Source organism: Phalacrocorax carbo, chromosome 1 (genome assembly GCF_963921805.1).
Source record: "Phalacrocorax carbo chromosome 1, bPhaCar2.1, whole genome shotgun sequence".
Taxonomy (NCBI): Eukaryota; Metazoa; Chordata; class Aves; order Suliformes; family Phalacrocoracidae; genus Phalacrocorax; species Phalacrocorax carbo.
In genome coordinates, this window is record NC_087513.1 from 124,483,630 (window position 1) to 124,508,964 (window position 25,335).

At 42.1% G+C, this 25,335-nt stretch overlaps 1 protein-coding gene across 3 annotated transcripts in view; it reads left to right on the forward strand.

The window, feature by feature from the left end:
• The window catches only part of SRPX (sushi repeat containing protein X-linked), a 46,059-nt gene extending 20,724 nt beyond the window's left edge, over positions 1 to 25,335 (forward strand). Inside the window, exons 2-10 of one of the 3 annotated variants that reach the window (XM_064473366.1) lie at positions 3,448 to 3,507; positions 9,957 to 10,148; positions 10,745 to 10,921; positions 16,776 to 16,902; positions 19,281 to 19,402; positions 20,096 to 20,275; positions 20,733 to 20,866; positions 22,237 to 22,358; positions 24,787 to 25,335. In XM_064473366.1, the coding sequence (XP_064329436.1) occupies positions 3,448 to 3,507; positions 9,957 to 10,148; positions 10,745 to 10,921; positions 16,776 to 16,902; positions 19,281 to 19,402; positions 20,096 to 20,275; positions 20,733 to 20,866; positions 22,237 to 22,358; positions 24,787 to 24,967 (1,295 nt within the window). In that variant the 3' untranslated portion in view covers positions 24,968 to 25,335. The remainder of the gene's footprint in view (positions 1 to 3,447; positions 3,508 to 9,956; positions 10,149 to 10,744; positions 10,922 to 16,775; positions 16,903 to 19,280; positions 19,403 to 20,095; positions 20,276 to 20,732; positions 20,867 to 22,236; positions 22,359 to 24,786) is intronic. The other 2 variants (XM_064473383.1, XM_064473375.1) reach the window with 2 other exon arrangements.

The window sequence follows — 25,335 nt, forward strand, 5'->3', positions numbered from 1 at the left end:
AGTGATATGTGGTTTCTACTAGTTTGCATGTAGTTTCATCAAAATTCAATGCCCCAATAAAATATATGTAAAGAGAAAGCTTTCCTGTGCATCCCCAGTTACAAAAATGTAGCGATTATTTTGTGAACGAATAAATCTTTTTTCCTGACAAACAGAATTATTTAAGTCCATAGATTAATCTCATAATAGATCAATCTTAAAATGAAAGTGTTATTTCGTGGGTTTTGCTTGTTGTCTGCCAGAACGAAATCCACAGCCAGTTTTTGCAGGAACCTGCTGTAACATGAACCATGATGTGGGACATCTGTAAAGCAGCCTGTTCATGTCATTTTGCCTCAAATACCCAGTTTTTGTACTGTGATAATTTTAGCACTTTGAATGCAGAACAATGCTTTGTCCTTACGTGGCTTGGTAGTTAATTTTGAACTTATGTGAAGCAGAAAGCCCTTTTGTGGCTGAGAAAATGAACATGAAATGGCGATTTGCTCAGGATCGCTCATGGGGTAGCACCAGTGTGGAGCGAGGTGCCGAGTCAGGCCTCGCGGCCACCAGGACAGAAGCCGTCTGCTGAAGCGGGACAGCTTTGCTGGCGGGCTGCTGCGTAACGTGGCTGTACGCGCCTGCCACGTTAAGGACAGGTCTGTCAGTGCAACGTGGGTGGGTGAATACAGGGAGAGTACCAGGTCCAGGTGTGTGTGAAAAAGGGCATGTGGAGACAGGAGGAAATCTAGCACCTCTGTGTGAGGTGGTGCAGCAATGCCCTGGGGAAATAATGTGGTGGTGTAGATATGTCTGCCCAGGGACAGCCCTCTGGGTTAGATGGGTTCTCCATGGCGTGGCCCCAGGCCAGCGGGCGATGCCCGGACTGCCCTTGGTGCCCCCACCTTGCGCAGGCGGTGCCAGCCCTGCTGAGCCACGGCATCGGCTGTGGGGCTTTCCGTGAGAAGAAGCTGCAGAAAAGTGGGAGCAAGACCCTCCCCAGGTGGTGCGAAGATGACCTCTCCTGTGGTTCCTCAAGCCAGGCCTGCTGTGGTTATCAAAGTAACAAAATGTCGCTTGTTAGGAAACGAACCTGACTAACTTCTTATTTCAAGCTAGAAAATGAGCTGGGAATGGGAGATGTCAAACTCCATGAACCAAGCCTCATTTCAGGGCAAGAGCAGTGAATAACTATTTTAAGGCCAGTTTTTAATAGAAGACTTTCAAAAGCATGTAACTATTTCTCATCTAAGGAAAGGTAAATATGTAAGAGTTCACATAGATCTAGTGTTTACTGATATTTAAATGCTAAAGTCACTGCACTGTACAACTTGGACAATTAAGAATGAAAGCACTGACACAACAGTGTTTTGTAACCCTCGAACTGAGTAATTAGCTAAGAGTGTGCCAATTTTTTGCAAAATAATTAACGCTTAGAGAGGTGTTCATTTACATATCAAGGTCTCCACGAAGCCCTCAGGGATCAATCACAGCTTGCTCTTTATGTTTTACAGTCAGACTTCAAGTGCAATGAAGTTTAACATTTTTGTGTTGAAGTTTTTCAGATGTCGGTGTTTAGGCATCAAAAATTCAACCACAACAACAAAAATAATAAAAAAAAAAAGCAGAGAAATGTCTCCCAAGTGATAGGAAGCCTGTGCTATATAAAGCCCTCGGTTTCAGGGGAGAGGCTGTTTGGGAATTCACTTCATAAGGTCCCAGTTCAAAGCCTTCTGAAAATTGGTGGAGGAATAACAGTGACAACAGCAAGCTTTCAACTGGGCCTAAGGTGAATTGTGGGGTTTTGCTGCTTTAATGGTATGTGTGAACACAGCTCTCTTGATTTTTCACATGCAGGAGCCTAAATGGTTCACGCAGGTGTGGTGTTGGTGCAAGATTTTGGTCTGACATGGGGTGGACGCATCTCCCGCTTCCCTGCGGTTCCCAGAAGGCACTGCTGAGTGCTGCAGCCTGCTTGCGGGACCTGGGCGCTAGCGCCTGATACGCAAGTAATGCGGCAAGAAGGGGCATGGGAGGTGCCAAGAGCCTCCTCTTCAGGTGGCCTGAACCTTGCGAGCAGCACTGTGGCGGCTGCTGTGGAGGGCGCTGCCCTTTGGTAGGCGGACCCTATGCACTAAAGCTACCCCCATGGAGCAGCTGCAGATAGGTGGGCGGGGTTTCTCTCCTGAGTTTTCTTGTAGCTGGTAGAGTGAGAAATAAAGGTTTGCTGGTTTCTGGGCAGGTTTTTTTTGTTTTTTATAAGAAGTGGAATCTGACAGATGCTGACAGTAATTCTGGGGAGACAAACATTGGTTTGGTAGCTCTTTTATCCATATGCTAAATCACCCTAGCCATTAATATCTCTTGGGTTTGATTTCTGCAGAAAAAAATTGTGTGCTTTGTACGTGAAATTAGTAGCATATTGAGGTGCCTGAAGTATTTAATTTAGCCTAGCTTTAAACAGCAGCTTGTGCAGACCGCGGTCTCAGACCTCAACAAATGGTGATGAAATATCCCCATAGCTGTAATCAGAGATACCATGGGTGAGAAGCTCGTGTAGCGGTAGTGCTGAGACTCCTTTAGTACCTGCCTATTGCATGTAAGGTTTTTAGAAAGATTTCTCGGAGGGGAAATTTGTATGAGCCCTTCTTCTTGGAGAAGACTTACCTAGAATTTAGACTAGACTTCATGCTCTGAAACTGCTGATTTTTCAATAAATGTCACTTAAGGATATTCTGAAGGCTTTCTTGCTGACTGCTGTGTTTTATTGATGAATTACTTGAATGGTGGTACTCCAAATGGTTTCTGGTTTTTTTATAAAGCAGTTTCTACCTTTATTTTAAGCTTTTAATCATTGCACAGGTTTTTAAAAATACAGAGCTATGCTACCTCTTTATTTTGAACAGCCCCAGAAAACTGCTTGCTATGAAACTGTTTTTGATTTGAGTGTAACTTGTGTTTGCAGGTAATGTACCTCAATGTTTTGCTCTTGGTATGAAGATCACACAGGTTGTAAAAGAGGGTTGTTCTTGAGTTATGCACATTTTACTTCTGCTGTTTGGCCTGATGGCTGTTAGCAGCCGCTGACACTATGGAACCACTTTATAGTGAAACCTTTGATGTGCCCCTTCACCTGTACCTCCTCTGTTCTCTCTGCTCAATAGATCAACTTCATGGTAGGTGAGCTTTCCATAACAGAGGAGCTGTGACTCGACATGGCATTGCACAACATTGCTGTAGGAGCAGTGAGAGAGATTTGTTATTTCAGTTGATTATCAAATCGATTTGCCCCTCCCAAATTCACTATAAACTGGGTCTGCTATGAATCTGAGCTTCCAGATTCTGTGCTGATGGCATTGCATATATTATTGCATCCTAATCTTGCATGTCTTTTCACAAAGCTTTCTTTTATTCTTAATTTATATTTCCTTTCTTGCTGCAGTTTTTTTTCTCTATTTTGTATTGTAGGATCGGGATATTCAGCCCTTGAAGATGACGAAGATGTGTATGCACGCAATAGATATAAAGGTGAATGCTTTGCTTATGTGCTAAAGAGGATCAGCTGATTGCTGAGAGAAAGCTTCGTTCTTTTTCTTTTATGGGTTATAAAACCTTGGTGATCCAGCTCAATGGTTTTTCTCATGGACTTTTATATCAAGATTTAATTTCTACTTTTATTAACAATGGAGATTAGACCAAGTACTGATCAGCTCTCTTTTATGCACCTGAGTAAGTAACTTTTGCACTGCCTTTGCTCTTGGAACATCAGGTTGTTCAATCATGAAAATCTAAGAGCCTCTCTTTCTTCTTCATACATCCTAAAAAACCATCAGTGATAAACCAACTCAAAACCTGGGGCTACTGATGGTAATGTATAGAAGTACATGCAAGAGAACGTGATTTTCATGACTCTTTTCCCCATAAAACTCTTCACATTTCAGGTTAACCTGCTACCTGAAATGCCAAGTAAAGTGTGTTTAACAAATGAATGTGTACATTCAAAAAAACAAATTAGGTAGCTTGAATGAGTGAATGGATTGGCATGTTTATAAAGCAAACTCAGGTTTTCTTCCCTATTCTAGAAGATTTTTGTCACTACCAGTAAATCTTCCATTTGCTATGTCCATTTTCTTAAAAAGTCTGTTTCTGTGTCAGTACCCCTCTCCTCTGCCAAAATCCCTCAGAAGCCTAGACAGTAAAGAAACTTAGCATTTAATCTGTCACTTTAAATGGTAACTGTGTTTGTTTCTAGTAAACTAATCTGTGGTCATGCTAGAATTATAATGTAATCATTTTGATTAGTTGACAACACCGTGCATTGGTGTCTTGTTGTACGTTATTGATTCTCTGCAAAGAATCAATGGGCCTTACAAAAGGTAAGTCATAAAGTAATTCAGATGTTTATGAATAACGAAGAGGAAAGCACAGATGCTTATGGCTATGTTGCTGACTTATGTTCCTCCCAGTAAAATACCTAAGTATAAAATTTTGCTTTCAAACACATGCAGAAATATTTCTCCAAAGCTTTATTTAGGTAAACTCATTTTTCTTTGCCTTTTAACATGTAACCCTCTACAGGCACATAGAAAAAGAATTCCAGGGATCATGAAGATAAATCAATACCAATTCATGCCAGGGCAGGCAAGTAGTTAAAATGCGGATTCTGTATAAATTCCTTTTATATGGTGATCCAAAATGGATTATACTCATGTCAGCCAAAATGTCAGCAGGGTAACTGAAATATAATGACTCATTCACACAGATATTAAAACTGCCCTGAGTTTGGAAGCGCTACTGCCAAATGCTGAAGATCAGACAATGTGAATCTAAGAGTATAAAGCATCGGAGTAGAAAAGGGTCGCTCTTCATTAGCATACTTATTTAAGTTGGTATTGGGGGAAGGGGCTGGAGAAAGACAAAGCAAGGGAAAATGGGCTGAGGAGCTACGTTCAGAGCTTCTCCTTATATGTGCAGTCCAGTATTTTGGGTATGGCCCATTGCTCGGCAAATAAAACTTCCCAGTAACAAATAACTAAATGAATTTTCTTAACTGATGTCAACATACTTAAGCAGCATTGTTTTTTCTTTGCACACATACTCACCAAACAGTGCAAGTGAGCCTACAAATTTGCCCGCTTTGGCATCTGCAAACAAAACATTGCAGTTTATTGGGGGGGGGGGGGGGGGGAGAGCGGGGGATCGGCCTCCTACCAAACCCTTTTGTCTTCATCTGGATGTTTTTCAACTTGCTCAGCTTTCCAGAGAAACATCGCTTAGACTTTTTGTGCCCACAGCATTTTTAAAGAGTTTTTCCCTTCTTCGGTGGGGAACCCTTGGCTCTGTTGGCTGGTGTACCAGCAAGCAGCAGTACAGCTGATCACGCTTGTGAAGGAAATGCTCAGCTGAGGCTGGTGTTGAAACAGGACTGAGAGGTTGGGGGAAACGATGCACTAGAAGATGCTTTCCTTCCTGCCACTTGGCATGGCTGTCTCGAATCATACTTGATGAGGAAGGGCTTCCCAAATACAGCAGTTCCTGTGTTCATTGCAGCCCTAGTGCCACTGCTCTGATGATCCTCATTCCTAGTAAGTTTTCTCAAATACTATAATGATCAAATGGTAGCCCTAGCTGTAGAGGCAACATTGTGACTTCTACCATTTCCGCTTGCTGCCTGTTTTCCAGTGGTTTCAAACACAGGATTGAGTGTCTGGAATGTTTTACTACTAGGTGATAATGCAGGCTATTGTACTGCTGAGGAATGGTGCAAACTTCCTGTTAAACAGAAAAACACTACATAGGTCCTGGTACCTAAAACGTCAAATTTCAGTTAGGTGAACAGAGCCCAGTACAGATGGTGAAGCTCCAGAAGAGATGCCTGGGAAACCTGTAGCTTTTCTTATTCTCAGAGCCCTCAGGAACACAGCTGATCTTGCCTTGAGGCAGGGAACAGTTTGTGTGATCTCTTGGGGCCCCATCCAGCCCTCATATTCCATAAATACTCCATGTAGCTGCTTAGCCTTTGAAAACCAATATGTGCCTTCACTTAAGAATAAACAGACTTTGATCTAAAACTTTGTTGTATCGTTTGATGTGCTTTCAGGCACATAAGCTTTTCAAGTTAGCTGGGTTTTTTTTTCAGTGATATCAGTTGTCTAAACCCAGATATTTGCCCCCTTATAAACTGTGCCTCACCCACTTTCTTCTAATTGCATTCAGTTCAAGAGTAAGCATAATAATGTTTTAGATCAAACAGATGTTCCTCCTAAGCTCTTCGTTATCTGCATCCAAAAGCATTACTGTTTTTGTTTTTCTTTCTGACGGTATCATTTGGTCCAGTAAAAGATGTATTACCCCTCCTTAGGAGCCTTGCTTTGTTTCTGTCTTTATTTCAACACCCTCAAACACATGCTATGAATTTCAGGGCTGTCCTGTGCAGGGATGAGAGTTGGACTCGATGATCCTTGTGGGTCCCTTCCAACTTGGGACATTCTGTGATTCTCTCTGTAGGCCACCGTAGCTGCAGCGACACTGCAGGAAGGGTCTTTTCTTTTTCAGTGTTCTGTTTGTGCATGAAACTGCATTTGTTAGCTGTTAGCAGCTTTTTTTTTTTTTTTTTAAATATATGTGCAGCTGTTTACTCAAGGCAAGCATGTTTGTAGAGCCACAAAAATTTGCAGGAAAGCTCAGGCAATTCACAATACCTGAAACAGCTGCTTTGCTTTTTTTTTTTTAATTAGCCTCTTGGTCATGTTGCAAACTCTATTTGTCCTAACACCCTTTACAAAGAAATCAGCCGTGTGCATTTGCACCTTACATATGTGGAAGGCCTGTGGCATAAATATCCTGAACTGATTTGCTGAAGGATTACCTAGGTGTCTGGGGCAAAAGCCCAGCCTACCTGAGTCTTCATCCCCCCTGTTGTGCCCCTTCAGTTAGTGTTCTCTGAGTTGCTTCAGGTTTAAACCCTTCTGCAGAAAAACTGAGGCCTTCTCCTTAGTTAAAAAGGCTTTTCCCACTTGCTGTAGAATCTCCTTTTCTTTTTTCTTTTTTTCTTGTTAATTAAAATGAAAAAAGTTTTGGGTGTTAGGCCATGAGAAGAACAAGTGGGCCAGAAAGGTTAGAAATATTTTGGGATGGGACCACTGAAGGGGAGATTATGGAAAAGCTGTTGTTGGTTCAGGAGGAGGAGGATTTCTCTAGGCGGTGAATGAGACACAGGCTGCCACTGTGAACCCAACATGTGTGGCTTCCCCAGAGAGTGGTTGGAGGCGATGCTTGAGACTACAGCAGTGGCAGTGGGGCAGGCAGCTAAGGAGGCTGCAGAGATGGGCTCTGTCATCACTCACTACTTCAGCAGTAGCTGTTTGACTTCTGTCCTGGTTAGCTCACACTCCTCACCTGCTCTCCCAGTTTTAATTTGGCTTGTAGCAAGCATGAAAAATGTAAGCCACTGAGATACAGCCCTTCAACAAAGTGGCCCAAGTAAGTTGATGTTGGGGTGTTTTTTCGGTGTGGGTTTTTTTTAATGTCTTTTGGTGTCTGCAGGATATAGATTAGGGTGAAGGACAGGAAATAGTTCTAAAAAAAAACCCCAAAACAAAAAAACCACTCTCCACCAAACTACTTTTTCATAATTGTAAGGTAAATAGTGGAGGATGTATTTGACATTCAGTACTTGTGGAAAAAACCAGAGATGGGATTATTGTGGGGCTGAGCCAAAAAAGCTGAACCGCACTCTGCCGCTAACCTGCTGTGTGTTGTTAGACTGGTCTGCTCAGACTGGTCTGCTTGTTTCCTGTGCCTCAGTTACTGCGTATGTGGTGACACTGGGAATAACGGCAGTCACACAGCTTTGTAAAGGGCTTTCACATGTATTGGCGAAATACAAAAATAAGCAGGTCGCAGTACAACATGACTGCTTCAGAAACAGACTACTCTGGAGGAACGTGCTCTTGGTCTAGTCAAAAGCTTGACAATTAGTCTCTGATTTTAGTCCTCCGATGCTATTTGTGTTGATTCAGGGCTAGTACAGCAAAATGTAGTTTCCATTGGGAAAGTGTAAATATGTCCTAGACAAATTGTACGCTGAATACTAATATCCTGTGTATGAGAAATATAACAGGCTGTATTGATTTTTTTGTTTATCTATGTGTGGAGCTGATACAAATAGTGTAGAAAAATGTACATAACAACTATAGCAATTAAGAGCTAGAAGTGAACATCTGCCAAAGACGGTCTAGAAATTATTTTTAAATGTCTCCTATGACTTTGTAAGGATGAGAGCTAAACCTCTTTGTTTGGTTTGGTTGTGTTTTTTTCCATGCAGACTTCAAAAAGTTTTGTCATGTACCTCCCGCATGTCACACATTGTCATACAGGATTTCAGGACCTGTCATCTTTTTGCCTTGCAATCCTTCCCTCCCTCCCTCTTGATCTGTCCTTTTCAAATCTTGGAGCTGAGAAGGGGCAGGCTTAGTCGCTGCTTGTGGAGGAAACTCCTACTGAGGAGCTGCCCGCTGCAGAAAAAGCTCAGCTTTCTTGGTGAACCCTGTTGTCAAAGCTAAAGAAAGATTTTTGAAGCTTTGGCTGGGAAGGGGAAGTCTCTGTTTGATACTGCACCCACCAGTATCACAGTACAGTGTTAAATCCTCACAAGAAGACGGTACCCATATCCTGAGTACTTCAAAGTGTAGCCCTGACCAGTTATTAAAGATTCAGTTTTATGTACGTGTGTTTCCCTTTTTCCCATGAGTCCAGGGTGGAGCGTTAGCCTTGAAGTCCCAGCTAAATTCCAGCTCTCCTCTAAGTTGGCAGATCCATCCACGTTGCTCTCCTGCATCCAGGAGCAACTAGAAGGTGCTTCTCATACTTCAGGGTGCATTTCAGTGATATTAGGGAAAGGTAATCCTCCACCCATCTTCTGAGTTGAAGAGTACAGCACATGAAGTCCAGACCTCTGAGAAGATTTAGAACTGGATTTAAATCTCGGCAGCTTGGATTCCCTTTTCTGAATATGTGCTATGTAGTACACTCGAACATGGACACCCTCTGAAGGGTTTGACAGTAGGAAGTGCAGGGGTTTGTGCCATCAAATAAGTGTATTGTGCCTGAATGCATGTTGCACTTGGAAGCTACAAATTACTACCCGAAGGAGACAAATAAGGTCAGATCTTTCTCAAAAGCTCTTCACTTAGTCTGTTGGATTGCACACTGACCTTTAGATTTAATCGTGGCAAGGGTATTGTGCCCATTTCTTGGTAGAAGGCTATTTTGTTGGAGATATAAGGAGTATTTAAATGTTTAAGCATGGCACTGCAGAACTGCTGAGAACAGCGAGGGAGCTGCTGTTCTTGCACACTTCACAAGTTCCAGTTCAGCCTTAATCCTGGGTGCTAACTTGGAAAGTAACTCTGCAAAACTGGAGCCCTACTTAAACCCTGAATGGATGTTCTGACATGTGGAGGATGTGTACAGACAGGCTTGACATATTGGCAATACGATTTATGTAAGTCACATCTTTTCTAACTGTGGGAGAGCTTGAACTATCACGGAGTTTGGCCGAGGCAACGTCCTTTAGTGCACAAGTTATTGTGGAATTTTTTAGAGAAGTTAGATGTATCCATTTAAAAACAAGAGGGGGGAAAAAAGGTCCTGTTGTCATAAAACTGTCCACATGGTGGCAGACTTATTCCATGGACAAAAAAAACCATAGAAACCCCACCCCCCAACGTAATGGCTAGTGTCTTTAATGTTTGTAATAAAAAAGAGCTGCCAGTCTTTGAAGGGCTGACCTTCTGATGTCTAAGACATAGTGCACCTTGCTGTACTGTTACTTCTCCACTTTGGTGGCTTTTTAAATAAGACTTTCTTTCCATTTCTTATCTGTGACCTTGAATAAAGAAAATTACGTTATATTTGTGTCTGACCTTCTACATTTTGCGAAGTACTTTGTGTGGTTTTTTTCTTCTCTGTGCTAGAAACACCGTGGTGCTCCCCTATTAAGGTGAAACATGGTTATGCAAACTGCAGGACACCTCAAGGGGAATATTACAAGAATGTATTGGGGACAAGATGTGATATTCGCTGTCAGAAAGGCTATGAACTGCATGGCCCTCAGCAGCTAATTTGTCAGTCAAGCAAACGCTGGTCTGGGAAAGTGCTGTGCAAACGTAAGTAGCTATGAAATATATGGCTTGTTCCACAGATTCAGCGGATAATAAACTCTACTTGCCTTTGAAACAAGTGCTCTTCAGATTGTTATTTGTATTTTAAATGTTGACAGTACACGTGGATATGTAGGTTGGCTTGTTGCTGAGGATCTTAGAGTGGTACATGGCACAATAAGTGCCATGAGTGGTACAAATACTCGTGGCAGATAGAGAATGTTTTATGAGTGTGGGATTTTGATTTGTGGGAATAGTTTTATGACAGAGCCAAAAAGTTGCTTTAAAATATCACCCATTTTGGATTTTGTACGCTGACACAATTTGTATCTGGTGACTAAGTGGGCTCTTGCAGTAGAACATTTTCTGAGAAGAGAGGAATGGATATTTGTAATCTTTTTCTCATATAAATATTGCATTAGGCCCCTGTGTATGTAAAGTTAAATGTGAAATGCGGCTAATAAGAACAGCATGAAAAGCCTCATGTGAAACGTGACTGTCCCACTTGTCGTTTGCTAGCTACGTCTTTATTTCTGTGTAATACCTCACATTACTCTGGAGAGGGGTAACAGGCTTCCAGAAGTCTTTGTTTTCTACTCCAGAAAAGCGCTGCCCGACCCTGTCCATGCCGACCAACGGGGGTTTCAAGTGTGTAGATGGTGCCTACTTTGGCTCGAGGTGTGAGTACTACTGTTCACCTGGATACCAGCTGAAAGGCGACCGTATAGTAACCTGCATGGACAACAAAGTTTGGAGTGGCCGGCCAGCATCCTGTGTTGGTAAGTAGGATGGCTGGTCTGCATCCTAGAAAGCCTACATCTTGCGGTGCCTGCTGGTGTCCGAGTCCTCCAAATGAATTCCAGAATGCTCTTTTATCGAGTTCTTTGGGGAAAAAAGCAGCTGTCCCTTTTGGGGCAGCAGAGAGTGGTTTTTCTAAGGGCACACTTTTCTAAGTGCACTCTCTGTCACTTATTACTTTCAGTCCCAAGTGACCGTCTTCCTTATACACAGGCTATCAGCTCCAAGCGCTATCACTTTAATAAAGATGAGGGTGGTGTAAATGGTCAGTGCTTTACAATGCTTATAACAGCCTTCACTCATCTCCTGGGTCACTTGTAATTACTGTGCTGCTCTTCCAGCATGTTCTCTGTGCTGCCGTCTGTCCTGCTCTCTGCAACTTAATGATAAAACAGGTTTGAAAGTTAATCCTTTGTCTGAGCTCCCCTGTTGCTTTTGTTTCCTGGGATTACAGTCTCCAAAGATCCCAGGCATATGAGTGGATTGTAGGTAGCAGCATGGTTGCAGTGAGGTAGACTAATTTCAGCTTAGTTTACATTAGTTATGCCAGCGATTTTCATTACGTAGTCAGCAGTCTCTTGGGAACCTCAGCTGGAGTAGTTGTTTTTGTTTATCTCTCTTGATTTATACAAATACTGAGATTTAACTTTCCTACTAATGAGACTTCAGCAGATAGTGAGGCCTCAGCTGCTGCCCTTGTTTCTGGGAAGTCTCTGATAAAAGCTTCAGCAGCTGTCCACAAAAGACAGTATTTTTTTGGCCATTTGAATTGGCTACCAGTAATTTAAGCTTGTGGGTGGTAGAGTATTTGTGCTCAGTGGGTGTGGTTTTTTTTTGTGTGTGTATGATGACTTGGTTTTCCTCAGAATGCCTGTGGCTCAGTCTAGGTTAACAAATGGCTTTGGAGTCTCTCCACTGCGGCCTGACGTTTGTACAGTTTTGTTCAGGTTTCCTGTTACTTGGTGTTGTACGAATGTATAAATGAGCCTGCTCCTTAGGTCTAGACTTTTTGTGGTGTCTCTTGTTTTTATTTACAAAAACGAGCCTTGTCCTTCTCAATGGTGTGGGCAGAGGAAGAAAAACAAACCCATTTAAGTTTGGGAATGATAAAATGTCGTCCTCTGCATTTCCTGGCACTTACAGAACCTCATCTCTTTGCAGCGACAGGGTGCTTTTTGCAGCTGATGCTGTCTTGCAGAGTAGAGTAAGCAAGTATTTTTTAAGAAAAAAAGGAGAGGCTAAGTTGGCACTAACACTTTTTTCTGGTTCCAAAAATGCACGATAGTTGTTGCATAGGGTATGATGGCAAGTCCCAAGTAACCCAGTAGTACTATTATTAAGTTCTGGTTATACCATTTGGTATGGAGAATACCCCTTCAAACCTTGTGTGCACACAGTTCCTATATGCAAATAGTGAGCAATGCATAGCAAATAGTTTAAACAGGTTCTCTTTTGACCTCTTGTTAGGTAGGAGAGTGAGTTTTTTGTGACCAGACATGCCTGTAACAGTGTAATGCAGTTTGCCACTGAATACACATCCCTTATTGTATTTCAGTAATTAAAGTCATCAGTGAACTGCAAGCCTACTAAAGCTTACCAGTGGCCAGGAGAGAACTGGCCAGATAGACATTTCTCCTCACTTTCAGCTGTGGAGTAAAATTAAGGTGAGGGGACCAAAGAAATACAAAGGCAAAGAAGGTGCTTTCTTTGTTACTTTAGCGTGTAAGGAGTTAGTTGCACTGTGCACAGCAGGGGTGTTATATGTGATCATAGGCATGGGCTGGTAAAGTTCACGTCATTGCAAGTAGTTAGAGAAATGACCCAGGGACACCACAGCTGTTAGCATCAAGTATGGCAAAATTACTGCAGACCTGAATTTATAATCCTCTTGAAAATAGGGGCTTTCCTCTACCCTTTTGTACTGTGGTTGCACTGCTTAGCATTTTTGCACAAAACTACTTGGGGTTCACAGTGCAGTAGTGAAGATCCGTGTAGGAGAGGCACCAGGCTAACATCACTGCTGAAACAGGTATTCACTAAAAGGGGGGAAAAAAGATATATATTTTTTTTTTTAATTAAAGAAAATCAGGGATGTTCTAGCAGTCACGGAAGCCCTTACAGACAGTGAGTATTCTGTCTGAACAAAGCAGGCTGTCTGTCCCCTTCCTATAAGAGGAAGGATATCCTTCATGCTGCTGAAATAACTTTGATTAAAAAAGATTAATGCACAGCTGCTTTTGGTTATCAGTTAGCTGAAAATGCCAATACTCACTTGAGTAATGTTTTCATTATATCCTTCATGCACTGTAACATAGATTGAAGGTGGTAACATTTTTCAGTCTTCTAGACAAAAATGCCTACTTTTCTTCTATAAAGGTTTCATTTTCCGGCTCATTGTGTAACAAAGATTGTGGTAAATGGCTGTCACCATGCTAAGTCATGCTTTTGTCACATCCGAAGACTGTATTGATAGACAGTTAACTGACAGCTTCCAACTACTGATGTCTGAAACAAGCCCTGCACTCTGAGTCATTAATTTTACAGGCCCTGATAATGGATGTTTTGAAATACAGAGCAGTGCCTCGTGGAGGGGGGTGGGGAGAGCAGAACAGTGTTTCTGGTTCCCCCTTTTATGATTTCCAGTGTCTTCATCTCTGTATGCTTTTGACAGACTAATGTTTTGAATTAACTTCCAGCCGTCGTTTAATGTCATCAGTGATCAGTAATAACTGTGTGTGTGTAGCAGCAGGCTGTTTACCTGTTCCATTCAGACTCTTGAATAAGCAAGCAGTGGGCATTCAGTACCATCCCTCTTTCCTTTTGTTATCCCAAATTCACAAGCAAATAAAAGTAAGCCTTTAACAAATTATGAGAAGGGCAGTTAACAAGCTCTTTAAATTTTTTTGATATTGTTAATAGGGACAGTCGCAGAAGTATGTTTTTTAAGAATAAAATAAAATCTAAAACCTATTTGAAAACTTAGTGTTTTCCTCCACAAAGTTCAAAAGACTTTAAAATTTGGTATTCTGCTGCTGACCTCCTGATGGGATGTCTGCAATGCCACTTCCCAGTGTGGAGCCAGAGTACCAGTTGCTGCTGCCAAGTAGCCAAGAAAAGTGACAACTTACAAGAATGTAAGAGAAGTAGTGTCTGAACAGTGCCAAATTTTTTATGAAAACTCAGTTTCCCTACCCATGATGTAAACCCTGCAGGCGACATTCACCCGTTTGCTACATAGCCCTGCTAAGCAGCTTAAATAAATCTGCTTGGCTTGTCATTAGTCTTTCAGCAGCGACACTGTGGTACAGGCGTAAGACCAGCTGTACGGGGTCAGACACCTCGCAGCATGCCCTGGCTCCAGCTCTGGCCAGGAATACTTAGTAAGTGAGAGAGTCTGACAGTCCTGTGCTTGCAGGATGTTTTCTGCCTCTGATGAAATCTCCCCAGCAGTCTTGTGGGTTTCGCTGTTGGGGTTTGTTTTGGAACCACTTTAGTTTTCTAATCTGCAGGTGGGCATCTTGCTCAGGTTACACATAGAATCACAGAATAGTTTGGGTTGGAAGGGACCTTTAAAGGCCGTCTAGTCCAACCCTCCTGCAGTGCGCAGGGACACCTTCAACTAGATCAGGTTGCTCGGAGCCCCGTCCAGGCTGACCTTCAATGGTTCCAGAGATGGGGCATCTACGGCCTCTCTGGGAAACCTGTGCCAGTGTTTCACCACCCTCACTGTAAAAATTTTTTCCTTACATCCAGTCTAGATCTACCCTCCTTTAGGTTAAAACCATTACCCCTTGTCCTGTCACATCAGGCCTTGCTAAAGAGGTTGCCCCCATCCTTCCTGTAGTTCCCCCTTCATGTACTGAAAGGCCGCAATAAGATCTCCCCGCAGCCTTCTCTTCTCCAGGCTGAACAACCCCAACTCTCTCAGCCTGTCCTCACAGGAGAGGTCCTCCAGCCCTTGGACAATTTTCATGGCTCTCATCTGGACCCACTTCAACAGGTCCAAGTAATTGTGTTTGAGGGCTCCAGAGCTGCACACAGTATTCCACGTGGGGTCTGGACATTTATTTGAATCTTTTATGGAAGGTTTTTTTTGACGGGGGTTGTGTTTCAATGCATTTGTCTGGATGATTCTCTGGTCACCTCTGCATTTAAATGGGTTGGGTTTTTTTAGACATGTCTTCCTTCTCCCAAGCTGTGGCCAACGTGCTTAATGTGCTGTAGATTGGCTGCAACTTTGTACAAGGGCATGAGGAAAAAGACCCGAGTGCTGTTTGGTTTAACCCATCTTGGTGGCCACTGCACTTAAAGAGCTTCTTTGGTAGACAGCTGCTTTCTCTTGATCCGTTTCAAAGCAGAGTTATTCTGGTGGTGTTCATTTAGTGCCTGTTGAATGCTGAGAGGCAGCTGAAATGACACTTACTTGCCTGTGCCTCCCCCGCTCCCTCCTGTGCAAAATTAAGACAGGAGCTCTTCCTGTGGAAGTGCCTCACAAAGCTGTGCTGTTTGGGGTTGGAGGAAAACTCTTACAGAAGAAATAGAGATAAGCCAATTTTCAAGAGTCCCAGGTTCTTGGAATACCATTAAAAGTTTGAAGGAGCTATAGCACGGCTGCACTTGCCCTAGTTAAACTGGTAGAAAACATTGTGTGTTGCTTGTAGAATATGAGGGTCTATGAAATTATTTTGTATATTTGATGCTTTATAAAGACCTAAACTTTTTATCTTTTTTTTTTTTTTAATCCAGATTGGACTTCTTTTGTCTGCCTTGCGAATGAAAAGACAAGGCTTGCCACCCTTTAAATTTAAGTGGCGCTTTAGGGATTGTTTTTTATTTGTAGTTAAAGACCAATCCTGTCTCTGTGTTCATCTTTAAAGCTGGTATATGACTCCATGGATTTAGACTTCATTTTGGGTATGACCGAAGCAATGGTAAAAAAAACTGAGACGAAGCAATTAAAGATGGAATATATATTTTTTTTTTAAATTAATGATTGTGGTGATGTTTGGACTTGGTTCACCCGTGTACTTCTGCAGTGCTGGCAGGATTGGCAAGGGAAGTGGCTGAAGATGAGTAGCTGTGCATTGCCTTGGTCCTCCATCGGGGTCTTCTGTGACCGCCATTGTTCCTTTACTCCTGAGTAATAGTCACAATGTTCTGGCAGCAATTAAACCAGGTGTCAAAACTTACCTGGTCTGCTTTTTGTTTTGTATTATCTGTAAGGCATTATTATAAGAATTAAGTGAAAAAAAAAAAAAAATGCAGCAGCAATTCCCAGAAAATTTACGATTTTGTTAATCTTCCATTGTTTCTCTTTTTGCCACTGCTGCAGGAAAAATAGCCAAGAATGTTATTTAAAAGTAACATGCCGAGTTATCATATGGAGAGAGATTTATGTTTAGTGTGCTTTACAGATGTTTTTAAAAACAATATGCACCTCACAGATGAACAGAGAGAGGCAGAGCAGATAAACCAAAGGGTCAGGCTCCTCAGGTACAATCTTGGGTATCCCTCTGTATAGTTCAAACCTGAATAGAGTTGATTTGTAGACATTGCTTTTTAATTGTGGAGCAGATAAAGAAAGTTACGATAGCTACTTTTAAATTAGATTTTTACATTATGGGGGGGGGCAGGGGCGTGTGTGACCATTGTCATCTGTTACTCTTACAAAAAGGTGAGAAGTACCCGAGAGCTCTGCCTGCCTTGGCTCCAGTGTCGAGGAGGCCAGCTGAAGGTGGTCCTGAATTACGCTGACAACAGGCCAAGAGCTGTTAAGAAAATGCGTAGCTATAACACATGCACAGGTGCCTATTTCTGTGACGTTTATTTCAACAGATACTGAACCTCCAAGAATCCAGTGCCCAAGCGTGAAGGAGAAAACCGCAGAGCCCAACAAGTTGACGGCCAGAGTGTTCTGGGACACCCCGGAGGGACGGGACACTGCTGACGGGATTCTGACAGAGTAGGTACAAATCTGTAAATGTATTTTCTTTTTATTCCTGGGGTCCTTGGTTAGTAAGTCAGCTGGTGAGGGTAGCCAGGTACCTTTAACTCATCCAAGATGCTTCTTTATAGCTGTCTCATGCCAATGGCCTGTAAAGAATTGCATGTTTAATTGAAAACTTAGAAGTGTCTGACAACTTGAATCATTCAGGACCTGGCACGTAGAGGGGTAGCAGATTGTTGTGGTTATTTTGGAGCTGATGGAATAAATGACAATAGCATTTTGACTGCACCTGTGAAATTTTCCAGAGCTACTTTGTGGGTCTCATATACAACAAGTTTTCTTACAGCAAGTTACCTTTTATAAATAACAATGAAAAGATAATAGTGCATTGGAGGTAGCAGCAGAGGCAATTTTGACTGTCCTAAAAAAACCAAGGTGAATTGTGTTGCAAAACAATATCTGCAGTCATCTTTAGGCTTCTTGCTGAAGTAGTGCTGAGTACTGATGTCATTGCCTTCTGCTGTTACTTGTAAAGTAATGCCTCGCATTTGAAACTTGGGGAGCTTTAAACATTGGCTTTAAACTTAACACTTTATTCAGAATCCCCTTGTCAGTTTTTATGGCTTCACAGTCACATTTTCCAACAGAGTAAGGTTCACTTGTGATGGTACCAGTGTCTCTGATTTTCCCATCGTTATAATGCAGGATTTAGGGCAGTCTGTCTAGATTATTGTAATGGAAAGAATATAGATAATCTGCATTTTTCATTAAGCAAGTTACATCTTTTAACTCTATGTTAGAGGACTGGTTAAGCTTAAAATATCAAAGATGTAAGCCTAAAGATGTCTACAGTTCTATGTGAATACAAAAAAAGCTGTTGGAATACACAGTGACATTGCCTTTTTATTGTTACAGTTTAAATAATATCAGAAAGAAGAATTCATTACACAATTAAAAATGATATTGCTGTTAAGGTCTAATGTGATAATTCTATGGCAATTAACAGCATCAAAAAAAATTAAAACTGAAAAAATAAAAACTTTGAAAAGTGTCACAATAAAGAAATTCCAAAGTGTTTTTGATGAAATAATGTCTGCCAGGCAAAAAAAGTGGGGAATAAATGGTCTTGCTCCACTTGAGCAAGTCCAGAGAGCTACAAAGATGACCAGGCGACTAGAGCGCCTCCTTTATGAGGAAAGGCTGAGACACCTGGGTCTTTTCAGCCTGGAGAAGAGAAGATTGAGGGGGGATTTTATCAATACCTATAAATATCTGAAAGGTGGGTGTCAAGAGGATGGGACCAGACTCTTTTCAGTGTTGCCCAATGACAGGACAAGGGGCAATGGGCACAAGTTGGAACACAGGAAGTTCCACCTAAACAGGAGAAGAAACTCCTTTCCTTTGAGGGTGGCAGAGCAGTGGCACAGGCTGCCCAGGGAGGTTGTGGAGTCTCCGTCCCTGGAGACATTCAAAACCCGCCTGGACGTGTTCCGGTGTCCCTGCTCAAGCAGGGGGTTGGACGAGATGATCTCCAGAGGTCCCTTCCAACCCCTACCAGTCTGTGATTCTGTGAATATCCCATGTAAACTTTGTCATGTGAGTAACTGTTCCCAGCTCTGAAGAGACTAGCTGGTGAATCTATGGCAGCTTTTCCATAAATCTATTTTTATAAAATTTTGCTAAACTGTGATGTTTTATAGAGTGCACAGTGCTTTCCTTAAATGTACTTGGTCCTGTAGTCCCATGAGTATGTAAGTTTTCTCATTACGTGGAACACTGCTCAACCTCACTGCTTCAGTGCTGAGGATACGTTTAACTCACCTGAATTCTCCTGACACATTTGCAGGATAGGAACAAGCTCCAGGTGAAAACACTGCTGTGGATCACCACAGCCTTCTGCTGTGAGAATAATTCTCTGTTCCGTTTTTGTACATCATTAGTATAATAGGAGCAGTGCAGAGCAGCCAGATGGGGTACGTCCCCATTGTCAGAGGCTGGGAGTTTTCTTGCACTCTGGTGGCTCTGGGTTACACTGCAGCCCTGACAGTGGATTGTTCATGATAAAAAATGAGGGAGGCTCAGTCTTGACTTTTTCTTATGTAAGAAAAAGGAAGCTCGAGTCCGTTTGGGCATGGAGTGATGCTTGGCTACACTATGGGTTGCTTTACAGGAAGCGAGCAGGCCCTGCCTGCTCTGCCTCCCTTGTCTCAGCAGGGTAGGACCCTTTTGTATGACTCCAGGGTGGGCTGTTGGGAGTAAGTTTAAATACTCTGGTATTTAGACAGTCTTAGCATGCCACAAACATCACTCACTCTTCAGGCTTTTATAACATTGTCAGTAGGAAAATACTGGGGAATTTATGAATGTCTGTCCTGTTTTGTCTCCTGTTTTAGTGTTATTTTGAAAGGCCTGCCACCAGGATCACATTTTCCAGAAGGTGACCACAAAATCCAATATACTGTATATGACAGAGCTGAAAACAAAGGCACTTGCAAATTTCTTGTTAAAGTCAGAGGTAAGAATGATGTTTTACCCAATAAATACAGTCAGTGATTCGCATCTGGCTTCATAAGCAATTTGAAAACTGTTCTCATTTCTGTGTTTGTCTGCATATGTATGTGTATGTAAACTGTATTTTGATGCTGAAAGGGCAAATGCTGTCTTGCTCAAGACCCTGGGGGCCAGGCTGGCAGCAGGGTGGGTAGCCAGCACTCTGTGTGTCAGGGAAGAGCTTCATTGACCAGTTCTGCCTCCAGCTCCACACCCCTCCCCTCCTGCCGGCTTCCCCTGATACTTAGCTGGTAAGCTGCTGAAACAAGTATGCGAAGGGGGTTTTTCAGCTGACTCACATCTGTCAAGCAGGGCTGCCCTTTCACAAGTCCAGATCTTAAAATCTGGAGTTGAATATACAGCGATGTAACCTGTAGGTTTCAGCTTCAGGTCTCTTAGGGCTCCGTGACCTTTTGTCACCATGATACCACAATCACATGCATATACCCCTACATTGTGTCATTTTCACGTACATATGAGTTGAGGGTTTGGGGTTTTGGTTTTATTTTTGGTTGGTTGGGGTGTAAGGAGCTGACTTTTATAATATAGAAAGGAAACAGAAAAATGTCTTCTATATTGGTATTCCACTGACCATGCTATCCTAATAACAAATGGGGGGATTAATTTTTTTTTTTTTCCTCCTGCCTCTTGCTTAAAGTCAGGCGCTGTGTGAAATTAAATGCCCCAGATAATGGCTACATTAAGTGTTCAGGTGATGGAAATAACTATGGTGCTACATGTGAGTTCTCCTGCATTGGTGGCTACGAGCTGCAAGGAAGCCCAGCTAGAGTATGCCAGTATAATTTGGGGTGGTCAGGAGTGGAGCCAACCTGTGCACGTAAGTGAGTATTTCACCACTTCACCTGAAGGGCTGCCAGAGCAATGGTTCTCATGGCAGTGAGAATTTGGGAAGGGGGTGTGGGGTGGGATACAACTGCAAACTTTAATACCCTAGAGGTAATAAACTTAACATCTTTGTCTCCTCTGCCAATTTGCACTTATAGCTGAAGCCTTTGCCACCTTTGGCTGCTCTTTCCTAGGATGATGCTGTTACTGCACAACTGATAGTGTGTTTTAGCTCAGAGCTCTCTACAAAACTTCGCATTCTGGAGTCAATCCATCCCCCAAGCCAGAACAGCTTAAGATAAAATTGTTGGCTTCAGTGAGGCCAGTATTTCACCCATATCTTCTTTATTATTATTTCTTGTTCTTCTGCTTCTGCTAACAGTTTGTGCTTTTAGAAATAGATCTGTTTTCAGTATGCTCTATAACTTTTGTTTTAAATGTAATTCTAGCTATGAATATTAATGTGAATGTGAGGACTGCAGCTGCACTTCTGGATCAATTTTATGAGAAGCGGAGACTGCTAATTATTTCAACTCCTACTGCAGCCAACTTCTTCTATAGGATGCAGTTGGGAATGCTGCAGGTAAAACACGTTTTGGGGGTGGGGGAGGGGGGTACAACTATTGGTTTTTTTTTCCTTTAAAGACACAAGAGGACAAGCTCCACTGTTTGAGATAAATTTGCAAACTTAAGGTGTTATATTGCAGCCACTGGAGGATCTGGCTGAAGCAGCAGTGGCTCTGGATTGATCCTTTTTACATGGCTTTAAGTTGAAACATCTTCCCAGTCTCTAATTCAGCTCTGTTCTGATTGTGCTGCCTCGGGCTGACTGGTCGCTTAATCCCAGGCAGTTCTGACCCTCTTCCATCCTCCCCAAATTAATTTAGTATTAAGTTGTGCTCAATAATCATTCCCTAACTCATCTTCTTTAGAAGTTGAAGAAAGCCCAAACCATCCAGCACTTCAGTGGCTGCAGTTCATGCAAACCAGGCTTATAGACTTTGTAATGACAATGCAAGGAAGTGTGAATAGCTTCAGAAGTAACCAGTGTACCAGCAAACAAAGCACTGGAGACTCAGCGTAGAAATCATACAGAGAGCTGGAGATAGCACTGGGGTATTTTGTTAAAAAAAACCAACAAACCAACCAACAAAACCTCACCCAGGACAATTACCAGAAGTTTCTCTTTTTTGTGTGTGGTAAATGCGATGCTCTAGGGTTCTTGCTAGACTCAGGGATGTATCTCAGAAATGTATCTGTATCCTCAGGGAAAGGCGCTAGTCCTGTATTCTTTCAGAGCAGCAAGTGCTTCTATCTCCTTTCTCACAACGGTAACAAAATTCAGTATAAATAGTCAGTGGGATGTGAACATGGTGATGTTTTCAACTACTGGCTTGAGTTACAGTTGTGTCAGAAAAAAGTTTTTCTTTTCCCCCATTAGATTCACTTGACAAGAAAATTCAGTATATTGATTAAACTGAAATAGTTTACTGAATTTAATGGCTATACGACTTTTCCTGCTGTTTGACAGTGGTCAAACAAGTTGTTGGTCAACAAGCATGAGAGAAAACTTTCTGCAGTCAATTTCCATTTCACATACCTTTCTTTGATTGCCAAATTAGATTACTGGCACAATGCTTAATACCCTGGCATCTTTTCGTGTCATTACAAAGACAAGTTTATATGCCTTCTAGGTGATCCCTGTGTGTTGGGTTGGTTTTTCTTTTTTGAACAGTTAAGAAGCCATCATTTAACATCACCTGGAGTCACGAGGCTCTAGTTCTTCGCAGTGAGAATTGGAGACTTTGCAAAAGTATGCACTCATTTCAGTTTAGACCATCTCACTAACACAAGAAGATTGGACTCTTTATGAACACTTGCTGCATGCTCAAAACAACCCCCTGTTCTCTTGCTGATACCTAAGACACCTCTTTCTTCTTTTAACTCCTCCAGCCGGCACAGTGTGGTTTAGATCTACGACATGTTACTGTAGTTGAACTGGTTGGTGTCTTCCCAGCACAGATAGGAAGAATAGGTGTAAAGCTGCTGCCCCCGTCACTTGCCCTGCAACTCAGGTAAAGCAAGCTCTCACTTCTGCTGTGTTTGCACCTTAGCATATATGATATATTGCTTTTGATTCCCTGCATCTTACCCTCCAAATATACATACTACTACTCTCATGTACATAGCTAGATGCTGGAAGGTAGGTGTTGGTGAGTAAGCTTTAGGATTCATTTGCTCATTCTCTGTGTAATAGCTACTGCAAAGTCATGGGCATTTGGTATTTTTGAAATCAAGAGCATAGACTTCAGCTTGTTTCACATTTAAAATGGGCAGTGACCCATTTCAGTGTGAAACAAGCTGAAGTCTGTGCCATTCTTTCTTCAAGTTCCATGGCTTTCTTGCCTCTTCGCTCAAATTGAGTGAATTTCTGAATTCATGTGAACTCCTTGTGTATCCCTTTGGTCATATTATGGGTCTATATTTTTGGGTGCTGCCACTGAAAATGCTTCATGTATGTCTGTAGTTGTGCTGGGGTTGGTTTGATGCAGTCATGACAGGCTGCGATGGCTTTGCAAGGACAGCCATGGAGCAGCTGTCAGTGCAGCCCCAAACGGCAGCCACAGCTCATCTTCTCTGCAGCGCTGCTGGTGGTTGTGGCCAGGCCAGAAGGGGAAGCAGTGGTTGCTCTTTGAAGTCCCACATGTAGAAATGATATGGGCAGTATTTCAAAGGGGAAATTATCTCATCCTCCCTAGCCTGTCTTCAACACTTAGCAGTTTTATTGAGGTGCATAAACTGTTTTGACTTGGTTTTAGACTGGCAGGGGCTTGGTTTTCACTTGAAAGGGAGACTTCAAGGGCCAGCATGTCCTAGGGACAGGAGGGCTACAAAGACCGAAAGTAAAGGCCTCAGTGGCAGGGACAGTAGTAGTTAGTTAGTTAGTTAGGAAAAAAAAGTTCGGGAGCATTTTAGGCAACATTTTCTGTGATATGCCAGAGGAAATGGAATGAGTTTTAATTGGGGACAATAAAAAATGCTGACAAGTCAGAGGTTTTTTTTTTTTCTGGATTGCAAAAAATAAACACATTTGTTCTCTGTAAAAGGAAAAAGAGAGCACAAAGAGCTTCTTTCTTATTAAAAAATGTAAAGGTACTTTTAGTAAAGTTGAAAGGGTACTCTTGTGGCTCTGTAGAAAATAATCAGCTCTGGTAACACCCCATGCCCTGCTCCCCTCCCCCTTTAAATGGATGTGATCTCCCCTGCACTCAGTGGAAGTTAGTATTCCATTTGATTTTTTTTTTTCCCCTCTATTGTTACAGCAGTATGTGAATTATAGTATTACAGTTCTGGAAGGTGCTTAAATCAAAATGAAACACACCCTTCAACATCTTGAATAAAGATGCTGTCCAGAATTAGCATTCAGTAAACTAATGAGCACAGGTAGCCTAGTTAAAACTTTAGAAAACTCAGGAGATTAGCATTTGGATTTGTAGAAGGTAAGCATTTTTATTAGGTGAGATGAGGCACAAGAATGTAGTTTCCTATCACTATAGCCTAGCTTCAAACTTAATTTAAACCTGAAATAAATAGCCAAGCTCTCTAATTGCAACAAGACAATGCCTAGAGCATTCAAGCTTGTTAGAAGGCTGAGGAAGGTACATTTTGGTGCTTCACACCTTACCAAAGTCCCCCCACACCCTCTTCTTCATGTTGTCTTTCCTGTCCTGGCACCATTCTGAAACAGCTGCCTGAATTTCTTTTCCCTCCACAAACAATAACTGACTGCATGTCTAAGAATATTCTAGTTCATCACTCCTTCAAGCAAACACTCTTTCAAGGAAGAGATGAAAAGAGCACTAAGGATATCCTTTTATTACTGTTTCACCTCCAGAGGAGCTCAAATGACGCCTTTTACCACTTGGATGGAGAGGACTCCACCATGATTAGCAGCGGCTTTTGTTCTCCTAAGTTGGAGTTACCACCATTTAGATGGTTGTTATTAGCAAGCGCTGAAAACTAATAATTTTGTCCTGCTTTTTCTCATTAAGGTTTTATACCATGTGGCAGCTAAGAAAGGGAGGAGTCTACTTGTAACTCTAGCTCTAGCGCAATGGTTTTCTTTAGGCAATGTATATAGGACTTTTTTTTGTCTGATTTTTTTTCCTCTCATGATAGAAATAGGTAATTGTTAGTATAGCATACACTGTCAGAGGTCTGAGAAGAAAACAGAGCTGACTGCAGTTACCTTGACGCTTCCCTAATACAGAGGTACAGCCTGCAGTGCACGTAGACACCTGCTCTTGATCTGACTCCTTGTTCTTACAGCTGAAATAAAGCAGACCCTGTACAGCCCCCTCTGACCATCCCTGCCTTCCTCTGCTTAGACCCAACAGGCTGGTTCTGCCATTTATTAGTTGGAAGTCGTAATTAGCCATTAGTTTGAAGTCTACCCAGGCAGCAGACGACAGGCTTTAACAAAACAAGTTCCTTATTTTGCAGGCTGCTGCTGCGGATCCCCCATTACAATTTCAACATTGTAGTGATGGACAAGCACGGAATGGACAAGGAACGCTATCCTTTCCCAGCGACACCAGCCGAGCTCTTTGCACTTATTGACAATTTTCCCTTGAGAAAAGAAGAGATGAAACTGCAAGCAGAAATTGGTCAGTCATGTCCCTAATTCAGGACTGCAGGGCTTGCAGTTGTCAGTGAATTTTTTTAATCCACATAATTCTCCCCTCGGTGCTACACAAAGCATGGCTCTCTTAATCACTGATGTACAGATTTTTTGTGTGTATTATTAAGTCTGTCTGGCTGTGTAGCTACTCTGCATAGAAGTATGCATGATGCTTTTTTTTGTACTCTCAGCCATCTTTAGATAAATGTGTACGTAGGAGTACTACCCAAGGCAATTTCTTGTACAGAGGGCGAAGAACTGAGGCACGTTTCTGGGAGTTTATTTTGGATTTTTCATTCAGTGTAAAATTGGGGTTTCTTTCTTACTGTTTATAAGTCTTTTTATTAATAAAATATTGTTTTGCAAACAGA